General features: G+C 35.5%; 1 protein-coding gene across 3 annotated transcripts in view; it reads left to right on the top strand.

Moving 5' to 3' along the window:
• The window catches only part of WDR35 (WD repeat domain 35), a 51462-nt gene that overhangs the window by 14668 nt on the left and 23807 nt on the right, over positions 1-12987 (top strand). For 2 of the 3 annotated variants that reach the window (XM_055540872.1, XM_055540873.1), the window contains exons 9-13: positions 2038-2163; positions 3156-3341; positions 5930-5962; positions 6320-6380; positions 12230-12374. In XM_055540872.1, coding sequence (XP_055396847.1) covers positions 2038-2163; positions 3156-3341; positions 5930-5962; positions 6320-6380; positions 12230-12374 — 551 coding nt within the window. The remainder of the gene's footprint in view (positions 1-2037; positions 2164-3155; positions 3342-5929; positions 5963-6319; positions 6381-12229; positions 12375-12987) is intronic. The other variant, XM_055540874.1, reaches the window with a different exon arrangement.

Here is a 12987-nt window from a genome sequence, read left to right on the forward strand (position 1 = left end):
GTAACATGCATTCAAAGGCCCATATGCTTTATCTTGCAAATCACCGTGTTATGTGTTAAATTGAAAACTGTAAGTGGCTTTTGGTATAGTTGTAATTAAAAATGTCTAGCCTAGTCCTTGGGGTATTTGGTCACTTAATATTTTTTGAATAAGTGAATATATAAGGTATTTATTTTTGGATCTATGTTATTAGGAAGAACTTGAAAGGAACTTAACTAGAGATGTCAACTTAAGGAAAACCTCAGGGAAGAATTCACTTTTGATTCTGAGGGCTAGGATCTTCTGGTCTTTTCAGTGTGGTCTTAGCTATGGGAGGGGATAACAGAGTGTGGGGTTTGTAGTCTGGCCTGGCTTTGGCTTTGAACTCTGTTTCTACAGTGCTGTTACACTCAGAGAAGTTACTTAACCTCTAAGACTCAGCTACCCTATTTCCTCAAGACTCTACTGTAAACATTAAAAGAGATAGCAGTGGGAAAATGCCTACCGCAGTGCTCTGTGAGTGCTCACTAAAAGTCAGTTGTTCGTCCTTGCTGCTGCCACCGCCTGCCGTGTTGGCAGAATGAGATGGCAGCCTTCTTCTCACAGTGTGGGTGTCAGTACCAAGAGTCATGTTGTGAGAGCCTGTTTGTTTCCTCTGGCTTCATACAGGCAGCAGGACAGATAGAGTGCACCCTCCTAGGCTAAAACTACGCCCTCCCCCAACCCATTGGGTGCCATGGCAAAATGGAGTTTAATATATTAAATTTGATTTTAGAGCATATCTGCTTAAGAATGAGGGATACCAGTATAATTTATTAAAATTCTGGGGAGTATACTGTTTTGTGAAATACACATAGATTAAAAATGTTTTCTTTCTATGGCCACATTAAAAAGATCTTTGTATTCATCTATTCATTTGCTAATTTAACCTTTAAGTATACTGTCAGTATACAAAGAAATTCATTTGATTACATTATACATTTATTTACTTGATAGATTTTTTATTTTTTTGAATTTGTTTACCAAAGAATCTATTAAGGGATAGGGAAATAAAAGTGAATATGAGCAAGTTAGTGCTGTCAAGTAGCTCACTGTCTAAATTCTCTGGAACCACAGAGGGAGGCAAGAAGGCAGGAAGTAGTATTTAAGATGTGTCTTACAGGGTGAATAGGAGCACTCCAGGAGGACAAGGAATAGTTGGATGGGAGAGGTTTGGGGGAAAGGATTTCAGGCAGAAGAGAGATTATATGGGCCAAAGGAATGGAGGCAGAGTAGTTCCCTCATGAGGAGAACACGGTAACTATGGTTAACTCGTAGGGTATTGAGCCACAGAGTTTTGGGCAAACGGGGGAAAGGCATTGTATACTACTCCAGAAAGTGTGATGGTGGGTAGCTACTGATTTTGAAAAAGTATTAAACATTTTTAAAAGCAGACTAGGATATGATTGGATTGGTGTTCCGGAATGATAATCATGGTAGCAGGGATTGAATTGGAAGGGTGGGAATGAAAGAAGAGAGAAAAGGTAAATTGTAGTTAGGAGGCTACTAGATGGTTCAGTCAAGAAAGAAGGCAGTTGTGATGAAGGAAAGGAGTGAAAGCAAAAGGCTGGGCGTCTGGTTGGCTGTTGAGGGCGGGTAGAGGCCGAATAAGAGGCGGGACTTAAGGACTGAGTTTACTACTCCAATATTTCATTGCATCTAAGAAGCACAATTCTTTCCAACCCTAAATTGGGGTGCATCTTAAAATCAAAGTTGTCCTATCTTAACTTGCAGCGGTGTGTTTTTCTTTCCTAAGTTGGACATAAAAATAAAGATGCATATTTAAATCTCTGGCATCTTAGATTTGATGAAATTTGATACTGAATTCTTTGGCAATAGTTTGTTAATTTCTCCTATCATACATTTGTTTTTCATTATAAAAATGGAAGGAAACTGATTTGAAGTATGTAACAACCTTTCATAAAATAATTTTTGTACCGCTTTTGATCTCTGTGAAGTGATAGGTGATATTTTATTTAAATTGTGATACTTTAGGTTAAATATAATTATTTTTTTCAGCATCTGGGTACTTTGATGGTTCCTGGAAAGCATATGTCTGCACTATCTTGGGAAGGAGGTGGACTGAAAATTGCACTGACTGTTGATTCTTTTATATATTTTGCAAATATTCGACCTGATTATAAGGTGAGTATTAAGAGCAGTTGTGAAAAAAAAGATGTTGTTTATTATATAATTTTATTATGGTTGAAAGTATAGTCTCTGTATTTTGTATATATTCATAGCCACTTTGTTTTAGAAAGCAGCTGAAAGGAGGCTTTTCAGTGTGAACAGCGTAGAATTAGTAAACTAGTAAGCTTTTCTGGAATACTATATAGAGAGAGTACCAAGCGTGTCAGCGTGCCGTGTGCCCCCCGAAGCAGTAGTAAAGACAATGATAATAATGTTGACACTGAATATCAATTTATCCAAAATTATGTATAAATTTGTCGGGAGAGGGAAAGCTCTAAGTTCTATAATCAATACACATATGATATGGAAATCAAAACCAAAACAGTTTTCAGCTAAAAGAGTTGTAAATGGCTACCCCGAGGAGGAAATTAGGCAGAGGGGGTCCTGCATTTTGTTTTGTGTTAAATAAACCATGCAGAATTATTTGACTATAAACTGTGTGCATATGCTACTCTGATAAAAAACAAATATAAAAAATGTGGATGAGAGAAAAAAGGCAAAGCAACTATCTTTGAGTTTTGGCTTCAGGACTTGGAATTGAACTTCAGAAGGGATCACTCTTGCTGTTTGTCCCCCACACGGCTATTATTGACTATTGAAAAATCTGAAACTTTCACCAGTGAAGCTTAAATCTTACAAATTAAAATGAGGAAAGTTAAGCCCAATTTATTTTTGCAGTGCTTTTTTTTTTTTAAACTGTGTTTATTACTTTTAGATTTGTTATTTTAGTGAGAAGAGATATAAAGCTGAATATTCAGTCCCTCTCTTTTCTATTTCTAAAGGATTACTTTTGTCAGCACTGATAAAACATATACCTGCAATATTTCTAGAGGAAGAAAATATAATAATGTGACTTTCCCAACATTAATTGCTATTTCTCTCTCCTTTCTCTTCCCTCCCACTTCCCTCCTTCTGTTCCCTCCCTTTCTTCCTTCCTTTCTTCCTAGTGGGGTTATTGCTCAAACACCGTAGTTTATGCTTATACCAGACGTGACCGTCCAGAGTACTGTGTTACCTTTTGGGATACAAAAAACAATGACAAATATGTTAAGTATGTGAAGAGTCTCATTTCTATTACTACCTGTGGAGACTTCTGCATTTTGGCAACAAAAGCTGATGAAAATCACCCTCAGGTAGGTGTTCCTTGATATCTTAAAACTTAGATGGGTTTAGTACTTGGCTGAATTAGGCTCTAGTTATCTATCTTCTCAAGAATAGCCTTTCTACTGGCAGGTACAGAAAGTATTGGGTCTATTGGCCAGGTCTGTCTAGACCTCTGTTTGGAGAGTTCTGTGGCTCCATTGGTTCTCTGTCGCCTGATTTTTTTTCTCTCATCAGTTAATCCATTGGCAGTTTATACTGACTGGTACTGAAGCTTTTGGTTTATGAAATATATTTAAAATACCACAGTCCTTTTCCAATTTAAAATTCCATAAGTAAAAATGAAAAACCAGATGTCTAGTACAAAGGCTCAAGAAATTATGTAACAATGGCCATTTATAACAATTTGAGTAGTTTTGACATTCAGAAGTGTACTTTTATGTGGAGTTATATTGCTTTAAAAGTCAATGTCTCATAACATAAAATATATAATATAAATAATGCCCTTTAAAAAAGCCTGCTAGCCATTTAAATATTTGCAGAAGTATGCACATTTTTCAAAAAAGGACTACCATTGTCTTTGATAAACTATTTTATCCCACTAAAAAGCATAGAATTTTTAGTTGAAAGCAGCCATTTGAATAGTCACACTTGGCTCTGTTCTCTGCTGAAACTCATTGAAACAAAGGGAAAGGTATTTTTTGCAAAGCCACAAGCCTACAGGGACCAGAAAGGGTGAGGAAACAGCAACATAATTTTGGAGTTTAGAGAGTAGGGGGATTAGTGGTAATTACCTTAGCAGACCCAGGAAAGTGGAATCCTCTGTCCATCAGTGGAGAAAGGAAAAAAGCAACCAGTTTGTATCACAGAATCCCAGAGACATGGGACTTGGTGGTGGTACCTGGTAGGAGAAAGAGAGTACGCAGGAGAGTACTTTGGGGGAAAATAAAAAGGGTGTATAAAGAAGCAGATTTCTAGATTCCCTCCTTCTCTGAGCCCCTGAACAGCTGCCCTTCTCAGTCCCAGGGAGACTGGTTTGCTCTCCAGAGAGGATACAGAAAGTCTCTGCACTGAGGGGCACTAAGCATAGGGAAGGGTAGAGGGACTCTTGCTGAAAACAGGGCAGTTAAATGAATGCTACCCCAATCTTCTGTTCCCACTTGGTTCCAGAACAGATTTCATGGGATCAGGAATCATACTAGCATTTGACTTGTCAACTTAAAATACTTTGGAGAATTGCTTTCAAAATTCTGAAGGCAAATGTTTTCCCACCTTGAATTACATACCTTAAGTGAACAATTCTTTAAATATAAGGGTGAAATAAAGACACTTTTAGATGTACAAGATCACCGAAAATTTACCTTCTGAGCTTCCTTAACTTCAGAAGAGACTTCAGGATATGGTTCACCAAAATGAAAAACCAGGAAAGAGGAAGAAACAAGGTCACCTGATGAGCGTGGTCAGGAGTGGTACCAGCTGACAGTTTTGTTTGAGAGAGTGGATCACCAAAGGAGAGCAGGCCACGCAGCTCCAGAAGAAATTCAAGATGAAATTAATACAATATTTAGTATGGTTGAGCTCCTGAGGGGGAGACATACGTAACTGGGAGATAATGGGGGACTTGAGTTAGTATGAAATACAGAGAAAACTAAGCAAAGAGAAAAAAAAGGCAATTATCCACAACAGGGAAAGCAAAATATGCTTGAGAGGAAAATAAATCATGTTTTACCTGACTCAGCTGTGAACAACATTTATGGAGTCAAAATAATGTAGTCCCTGAATTTTTAAAAAATTAAAGTTGTTTAAAAATTGAACTGTAATAATACCAGTGTAAGCCCTAAGTTCTGATATAACAAAGTTATAGTGGAAAGATGGAGGGGTGAGAATGTGAGATGGGAGGCTGGGCCAGAAGGGTGACAGACGGTCGCGTGCTTAGCTTTCCCAGTGGGTAGTGGTGCGTGGTGTCGCAAGGTGAAACAGAGTGAAGAAGCAGCACTGTAAACACGTCGCTTACGCTTGTGGAGGTAAATATCGAAGGAGTGAATTACAGGAGCTGAAAGTAATTACTCTTGGCAGCAAGAAATGGGAAGTTGGGGGGATTTCGTAAGAAGTCTTATTTGGTTCTTTAAACCATGAGCTGAGCATGTGAATGATAAGCATGTAAAACACTTGTATTTTGTGGCAGTAAATAAGTTTAAGCAGTGGAAGAGTAAATCATGATATTTTAGTATAATTTTTACCATTTAGTTTGTGTTTATGAAATTAAACAAGTTTTGAGACACTGAGAAAAGAAAGCATCTGTGCATAAATAGAACATTGAGAATGGGCTTGTTTGAAAATATTATTCTAATCAGAAAAACATCTGTATAAAATAGTATTCTTAGTACTAGATATGGAGAAGATGACTAACATCAAAAAATGAAATTATCATTAGAATTATCTTACGTAAAGTATACATTATGCTTGATTATTTTTCCTAATAGGAATCATTGATAATTATTTGTGTATATGTTAATCGTTAGCATTTTAAGTTATTTTCAGTGGGTTGGATAATGTTTTTTTTTCCTGAATTAACTGAATTTTTCTGAATTTCTCATGTCATTTATATATTGCTTCAAAGGAGGAGAACGAGATGGAAACATTTGGTGCAATGGTAACAAATTAAATTAGCCTTTATATAGCTGGCTATAGGATAAAAATGAGTTTTGAAGTTATAGCTGATCAGCAATTTTAGAAATATAAATAATGAAATGTAGTCAGTGTACTTGAGTTTCTTAAATGGTCTCTTAAAAACCAGTGTTCCACTATACTAGAAACAGCCTTAGTTTAATTTTAGTTTATATTTCTTTACTTTTGTGCTGTAGATTATCTTTGCTATTCTTTGTATTTAATTTTTATCAATTCTTTCTATGTTAGTGATACTTGAAAAAGAGATAAACATGCTTTGTTAAACATTATTTATTTTATTGTGCATAAGCAGTGGTTTTGATACTTTGTTTTATTTGTTCAGTTTGTTCTAGTTCTGTGTAATTCTATTGGCACACCTCTGGATCCCAAATACATTGATCTTGGTAAGGAAATGTTAATGTTTACCCCATCTTTATTCAAGTCTTATTTGTAAACTAATTTTAAAATGTAACAATGGTATTATCAATTAGGCTGTTATTCTCTAAAACAAGGACGAGCATACTTCCTAGTGTGCTTGGTTCAGGTTCGGTACCAGTCTATGCCTGTTGTCATAGTAAAATCATTAGTAATGTCCCATTTCACTCTCAGAAGGATCCTGCTTAGTACAATAATCATAAGTTTACTCCAGAATTCACAATAATCTCATGACTGCTATACTGCCATTATTTGCTTTTAATGGGAAATATAATTGTATGAGGATTGGGATCCAATGTGATGATTAGTATGTAATAAACTGAGGATTATAGAAAGAATTTTGCCATGAAACCACTCATTACTAATAAACTGCTTGTAAATACCTCTCTTCCATAAAGAACACTTTAGCTGCTTGTGGAAGAGAGTTTTCCCTGTTCAGGTTTTTCTGATGAAATCAGTCTATTAATAGGAACAACATAAAAAATTTTCCTGACTTTTTGTTTTCAGAAGACATTTGTTGCTTTAGATCTATCATGCCCTCTAATAGCTCTGGAAGTAACCACAAAAGTTTCCAAATCTTATTCTTAGTATTTTGTCAAAAGTTGTTACCAAATATTTTATTGCCATTTCACTATAACTTCCAAAATAATGTTTTTTAAGAGTATGCTAGTTGATTGGATATGGTGTTAGAAAAAATAGTAGGTTTCAAAAATTGAAAACCCATTGATCTATTGAATTATTTTCTCAATCTGAGAATTAGTCTTTTTTTTTTTTTTTAAGATTTCACATTGAGCCTTAACAATCAAATGTTAAACTCTGCCTTCTAAGTATTTTGCTAAGGACTTTGAGTGATACAAGCAAATGTAAAACACACTTGGTGGTTTTGTTGCTGAGTCGTGTCTGACTCTTGTGACCCCGTGGACTGTAGCCCACCGGCTTCTCTGTTCATGGAATTTTCCAGGCAAGAATACTGGAGTGGGTTGTCATTTTCTTCTCCAGAAGATCTTCCTGATCCAGGGATTGAACTGGGGTCTCCTGCAATGCAAGCGGATTCTTTACTTACTGAGCCACCAGTGAAAAATACTTAGCTGGTCTCAAAGATTTTATACTCTATGTTTAGGGCCTTGGTAGCTCATTTTTAAGCATTGAAACTTTTCAACTTCTTGTCTTATGTTCACTGTTAGGTTTGTTTATATGTTTCTCTATATTTATATATGTACATTAATGGTAGTATTCTTTGTAAATGTTAGTGTTCTTTAGCTTAAAATTGTTGCAGACTCTTACCACATGAATATCTTCTATTTATTAAAAATGTGAGTCTTAAATGTAAAGGATAAATTATGTCAATCTTCAGATTATATGTTTTTTCTTTTTAATATCGAAAGTTTTAAAATAGAATCATAAGGATGATAGGGTTAGCCTCAAAGTAATTTTAATCACAGGCAGTCTGTGTTTTAATAAAGCCAGATGTAAATCCTTTACCTTCAAAAAATGGCAAATGCTTGAGGGCATGATTATTTGTATTTTTGAGTCTTGAGACTTTTTTATTTTGCGGTCTTGCTGGCTGAAATTTTAACAAGCAGTTCTTTCACTGCTCTGTAGTAAACCCAGCCAAAGACTCAACATTTTTGTTTCATACATATCCTGTAAAATTCCTTTTTAAAGTTTTTATGCCAAATTTTCATGAGGACTGGAGGCTGAAGCAAAAAAAGTATTTAACTGATATTGTCCTAGGAAGTATAATTTTTGTCATCTACTCTTCCTGAAAGCCTGTGTAGAAACTTTGAAAAAGAACGTTGTATATTATTATATATTATATAAAGTTTAGTTTGTAGGGTTCTGTTGTACTGTACATATAAGAGCCAGATACCATTTGGGGGACCTCTTCTTTTAAGCCCTCAATTCCTTCTGTGTGCTTCTGTCCAAAGTACTTTGCACTGTGATTGTTGATTTTCTTGTCTATTTTCCGTGCGAAATTTTGAGCTTCTTAAAGATCTGTCTACATTGTTTCATTTCTGTATCCCCACTGCCTACCACTGTGCTTGCCCAGTAACAAATGTTTATTGAATGTATAAAAATATTTAAAAGAGAATCTATTTATTTAGCAAACCACCAATGAGCATATACTGTCTCAGGTACTATACTGGGTGCGAGGAGTGATAAGAAGTTAATTCTCACATTTCCTGTGGGATGTCTAAAGACAGAATTAAAATATAGTTCATCTATTGAACAGTGACTCTTTCTCCCCTGCTGTGTGCTTGGTATTGTGCAAGGTGCTGGCTGAGTGGATATCCGTGCGTAAGGATGTTAGGGACATGTCCTCTACTTACAGAAGCTTTCATTTGAGCTGAGTTCTGAAGGGTGGGTATTTCTTTGAGTGACATTTAAAGAGGAGGAAATAGCATTTGCAGAGGAATGAAGGCATGAAAAATGCCTGAAAAGTACCAGCTGCCTGTGCCGCAGCCATGGTGGGGAGAGCAAATAAGGCCTTCCTCATCTTGGCCTGTAGCTCATGCACTAAATCTTCTGTATACCTCTTCAGCGAGAGGTAACGATCAAAGTTGTTCAGCGCAGTTTCACTTTACCAGCTCTTTAAAAGGCCGAGAAATGAATAGGTAGGAAAGGGGGGGAACATTACGATGTAGACATTTATTTCAGGTCTCGGCATTAAAATATAATGTTACAATCAGGTTTTACTTATATGTGAATTCCTAGATTGTTTTTAATTATTTTACATCGTTGCTTGGCTACTAACTACTACCTGTTAGTGTTAACAAGGTTCAATTAATGGAAGCGTAATTACTTTAACATTTTTTTCCAGTAATCTTTATAGAGATTTCAAATTTTTTTTCCAGATATTGAATAGTTGAGAAGGACATGGACTGCTTTTATTCTGGCTGTGTTTTTTTCCTAAAATATTTTATCTATTATAATATGTGGTCTTCTAACTTTTTCCTAAAGGCTTAGTTCCAGGAAATTTAAGAACTAAACCACCTGGATGGGATAGATAATAAATAAAGATCTAGCATAATTTATGTAGATAGCATTATCTATGCATATGAATTTGCCAAAATTATTGCCATAATGATTCAAAAGAACACATTTCATATATATTTTTGTTTTTTGTTGTATTGACTAGTGAATTTATATAGTTTTATTATAAAAAGCAAAAATAATAGCAACCACATCTAACAGTTATTAACCCTTAAGGAGAAGCAGTCTGCCATAGTGGTTAAGAACACAGACTCTGGAACCAGATTGGCTGTGTTCGTGTCCCAGCTTCTATTGTTTTTCTAGTCGTGTGACTTTAGAGAGTTATTTAACCATTCTATCCTTCAGTTTCTTCATCTGCTAAGTGGGGATAATGATAGTGCCCACCTTACAGGGTAGGTATGAATTATATATGTGATATATTAATTATATACTAATGTAATTACATAACATACCTGGCATAATTTTTAGAAATTCAGTAAATACTGGCATTTAAAATTACTATTATTAATTATGTATTCTATGCCAGATACTATACTATGCTTATATTTATTTCTCTCTTAATCCTTCAAGTAGCTCTGTAAGGTTGGTAATATTATTATCTTCAATTTACAGTAAGCAGACCGAGGCTCAGCTGGAATAAATAATTTATCTAAGGCCTCCATGGGGTCGCAGAGTCAGATATGACTGAGTGACGGACCATGTACACAAACTTAAAGCAAGTGCCTGTGATTTGAATCCAAAGTTTGACTTGCTGTGAACCACTAACTTTTAAATTTTGAATTCAGCTAATAATAAACTTGTGATTTAGGCTGTATCCAAAAAAAGGAAACATGACTATAACTTTTAATTGTAGCTAAGCACTGGTTAAAAATGCTTTTATATGCTTAGGAAACACTATTTTATTAGAAAGCAGTTAAGGTTTGTGAACTTCATATCACCCCAAAGGCATAATAGTTATTTGTGTCAGAGTATCCATGGTAGAATTTACTGATATCTTATGATTTAGTGCAGATGGGATCAGCGAAAGTTGAGCAAAACCTGGATGTGGCCTGCTCCTTCGTCTCACTCAAGGCTCCCCCTAAATTGGGACTCTGCCACCATTCTCAGGACTGCCTTCCAATCAGCTGTTCTTTAAAAGAAGGCTTCTTGCTCCCTCTAGAGTTTGGTAGCAGTTGGTACACATTTTGAATAGACAAATCGTGACAATTGTAATGAAAAAAATTTTTTTAAATATAATTCAACTTACTGAGGTATTTAGCATATAAAAATTATTGTATTTGATCTCAACTTGTTTATTCAATTAACACCATACCATCAGTCTAGTTTCTAATTTTTTGTTCAGTTCCTATGTCTCTTACTGCCTTAAATGTCCTTTATTTGGACTGCGGCAAGAACTCCCTGGTGGCTCAGACAGTAAAGAATCTGCCTGCAATGTGGGAGACATGGGTTTGATCCCTTGCAGAAGGGCATGGCAACCCACTCCAGTATTCTTGCCTGGAGAATCCCTGATGTACAGAGGAGCCTGGCGGGCTGCAACCCATGGGGTCACAAAGAGTTGGACACAACTGAGCGACCAAGCATAGTACACAGCATAAGAACTCCATAAAGGTAGCTGTTATTAACACTTTCCCATTATCCTGACTTTATTAATGATTACTTTGTACAGTGTTTGTGAACTGAAAAATACATTTTGTACCATTTTAACTGTGAATTTAGAAATTAGGTACTAAAATGAGCTTTTATGAGTTTTTTGTTTTTCTGTGTTTTGTGTAAATGTGTGTATTTTGTTTTATATTGTTTATTTTGTTTATTTTTGCCTGACTAACCTTGGGCAAGTTATTTTATATCTTTGATTCTCTGTTTCTTTATCTGTTTACAATGGATTTTCTATTTCATCAAAGGGTACACAGTGGAAATTTTAAAATATTCACTATGAAATGGAACAGATGAAAAGATGTTTAAAATAATATATTCTTAGTGAGAAGGAACTTTGAAGAATATCTTTTTCTAAATTAATGATGGGTGTATACCTAGGAGTGGAATTGCTAGGGCATATGGTAATTCTATATTTACCATTCTGAAGAACTACCAAGCAGTTTCTCAAAGTGGATGCACTGTTTTACATTCCTACCATTTCTCCACATTTTTGCAAATACTTATTATTGTCTGACATCTTGATTCTAGCCATGCTAGTAGATGTGAAGTATTATTGTGATTTTGATTTGCATTTGCCTCATGGCTAATGATGTTGAGCCTCTTTTCATTTGCTTAGTGGCCATTTGTATATCTTCATTGGAGAAATGTCTATTCAGATGCTTTACTCAATTTTTAATTGGATAATAATAAATTATCCAATTTATTGTGATATATTATTGTTATAAGTGTTATTTGGACATTCTAGATTTAATTCCCTATCATATATTTGATTTTCAAATATTTTCTTCCTTTTGTGGATTGTCTTTCACTTTTTATATGGTGTCCTTTGGAGCACAAATATTTTAATTCTGATGAAATCAGGTTTATCTCCTTTTTTTCTTTTATTGCTTGCATTTTTGGTGTCATATTTAAGAAATCATTGCCTAACCCAGTGTCACAAAGATTTACACATAAGTTTTCTTCTAAGAGTTCTGTAGTTAGGTCTTTGATCCCTTTTGAGTTGATATTTTTGTATGGTCCTACAGGCTTTTGACTCTCCTGATTTCTCAGACTGTGTTTGGAATATTCCGTCTGTAAAATAAGGGGTTGGACTCATGATAGCTGAAGTCATTTGTGGCACAAACCTTTTGTGATTCTAATTGTAACCAGATTTTTTTCTTTTTAATAGTGCCATTATTTGTTACAATGACCAAAACCCATGTGATAGCAGCTTCGAAAGAAGCATTCTATATCTGGCAATATCGTGTGGCAAAAAAGCTTACAGCACTGGAAATTAATCAGATCACCCGGTCTCGAAAAGAAGGGAGAGAAAGGTATATCTTTTAATGCACATTTTTTAGTGGCTCAACCATATCACATTTAAATCAGACATAGCTATTTATAAATTGTCATGCTTGAGAACCGTAAATTGTTTTGATTACTAGAAAAATATTTTTCCATTCATTTGATTATCTTTCAGATTGGTGTGTTTAAATTTTTTAAATTAGTTTTACTTTTGGCTGTACTGGGTCTTTGTTGCTATACTCAGGCTTTCTCTATTTGCGGCAAACAGGGGCTACTCTAATTGCAGGGCATGGGGTTCTCATTGCAGTGGCTTCTCTTGTGGAGCGCAGGCTCTCGGATGTGCGGACTCGGTAGTTGTGGCTCACGGGCTTAGTTGCCCTGTGGTACGTGGGATCTTCCTGGAACAGGGATCAAACCGGTGTCCACTGCATTGGCAGGTAGATTTTTAACCACCAGACCACCAGGGAAGCCCTATGTGTTTAAAGAGAAGTAGCATGTCGTATAATTAAAAAAAAGGCCTTTAGAGATAAAGACGGGAAGCCTATGTTTTTATAAGGAATGGCTATTCTCACTCATCTACTCTCGTCATATTACAGTTGTAATGCTACACTGAAACGTGATTATTCAATTGAAATCTAAATG

The sequence above is a fragment of the Bubalus kerabau genome, chromosome 11 (assembly GCF_029407905.1).
Source record: "Bubalus kerabau isolate K-KA32 ecotype Philippines breed swamp buffalo chromosome 11, PCC_UOA_SB_1v2, whole genome shotgun sequence".
Taxonomy (NCBI): domain Eukaryota; kingdom Metazoa; phylum Chordata; class Mammalia; order Artiodactyla; family Bovidae; genus Bubalus; species Bubalus kerabau.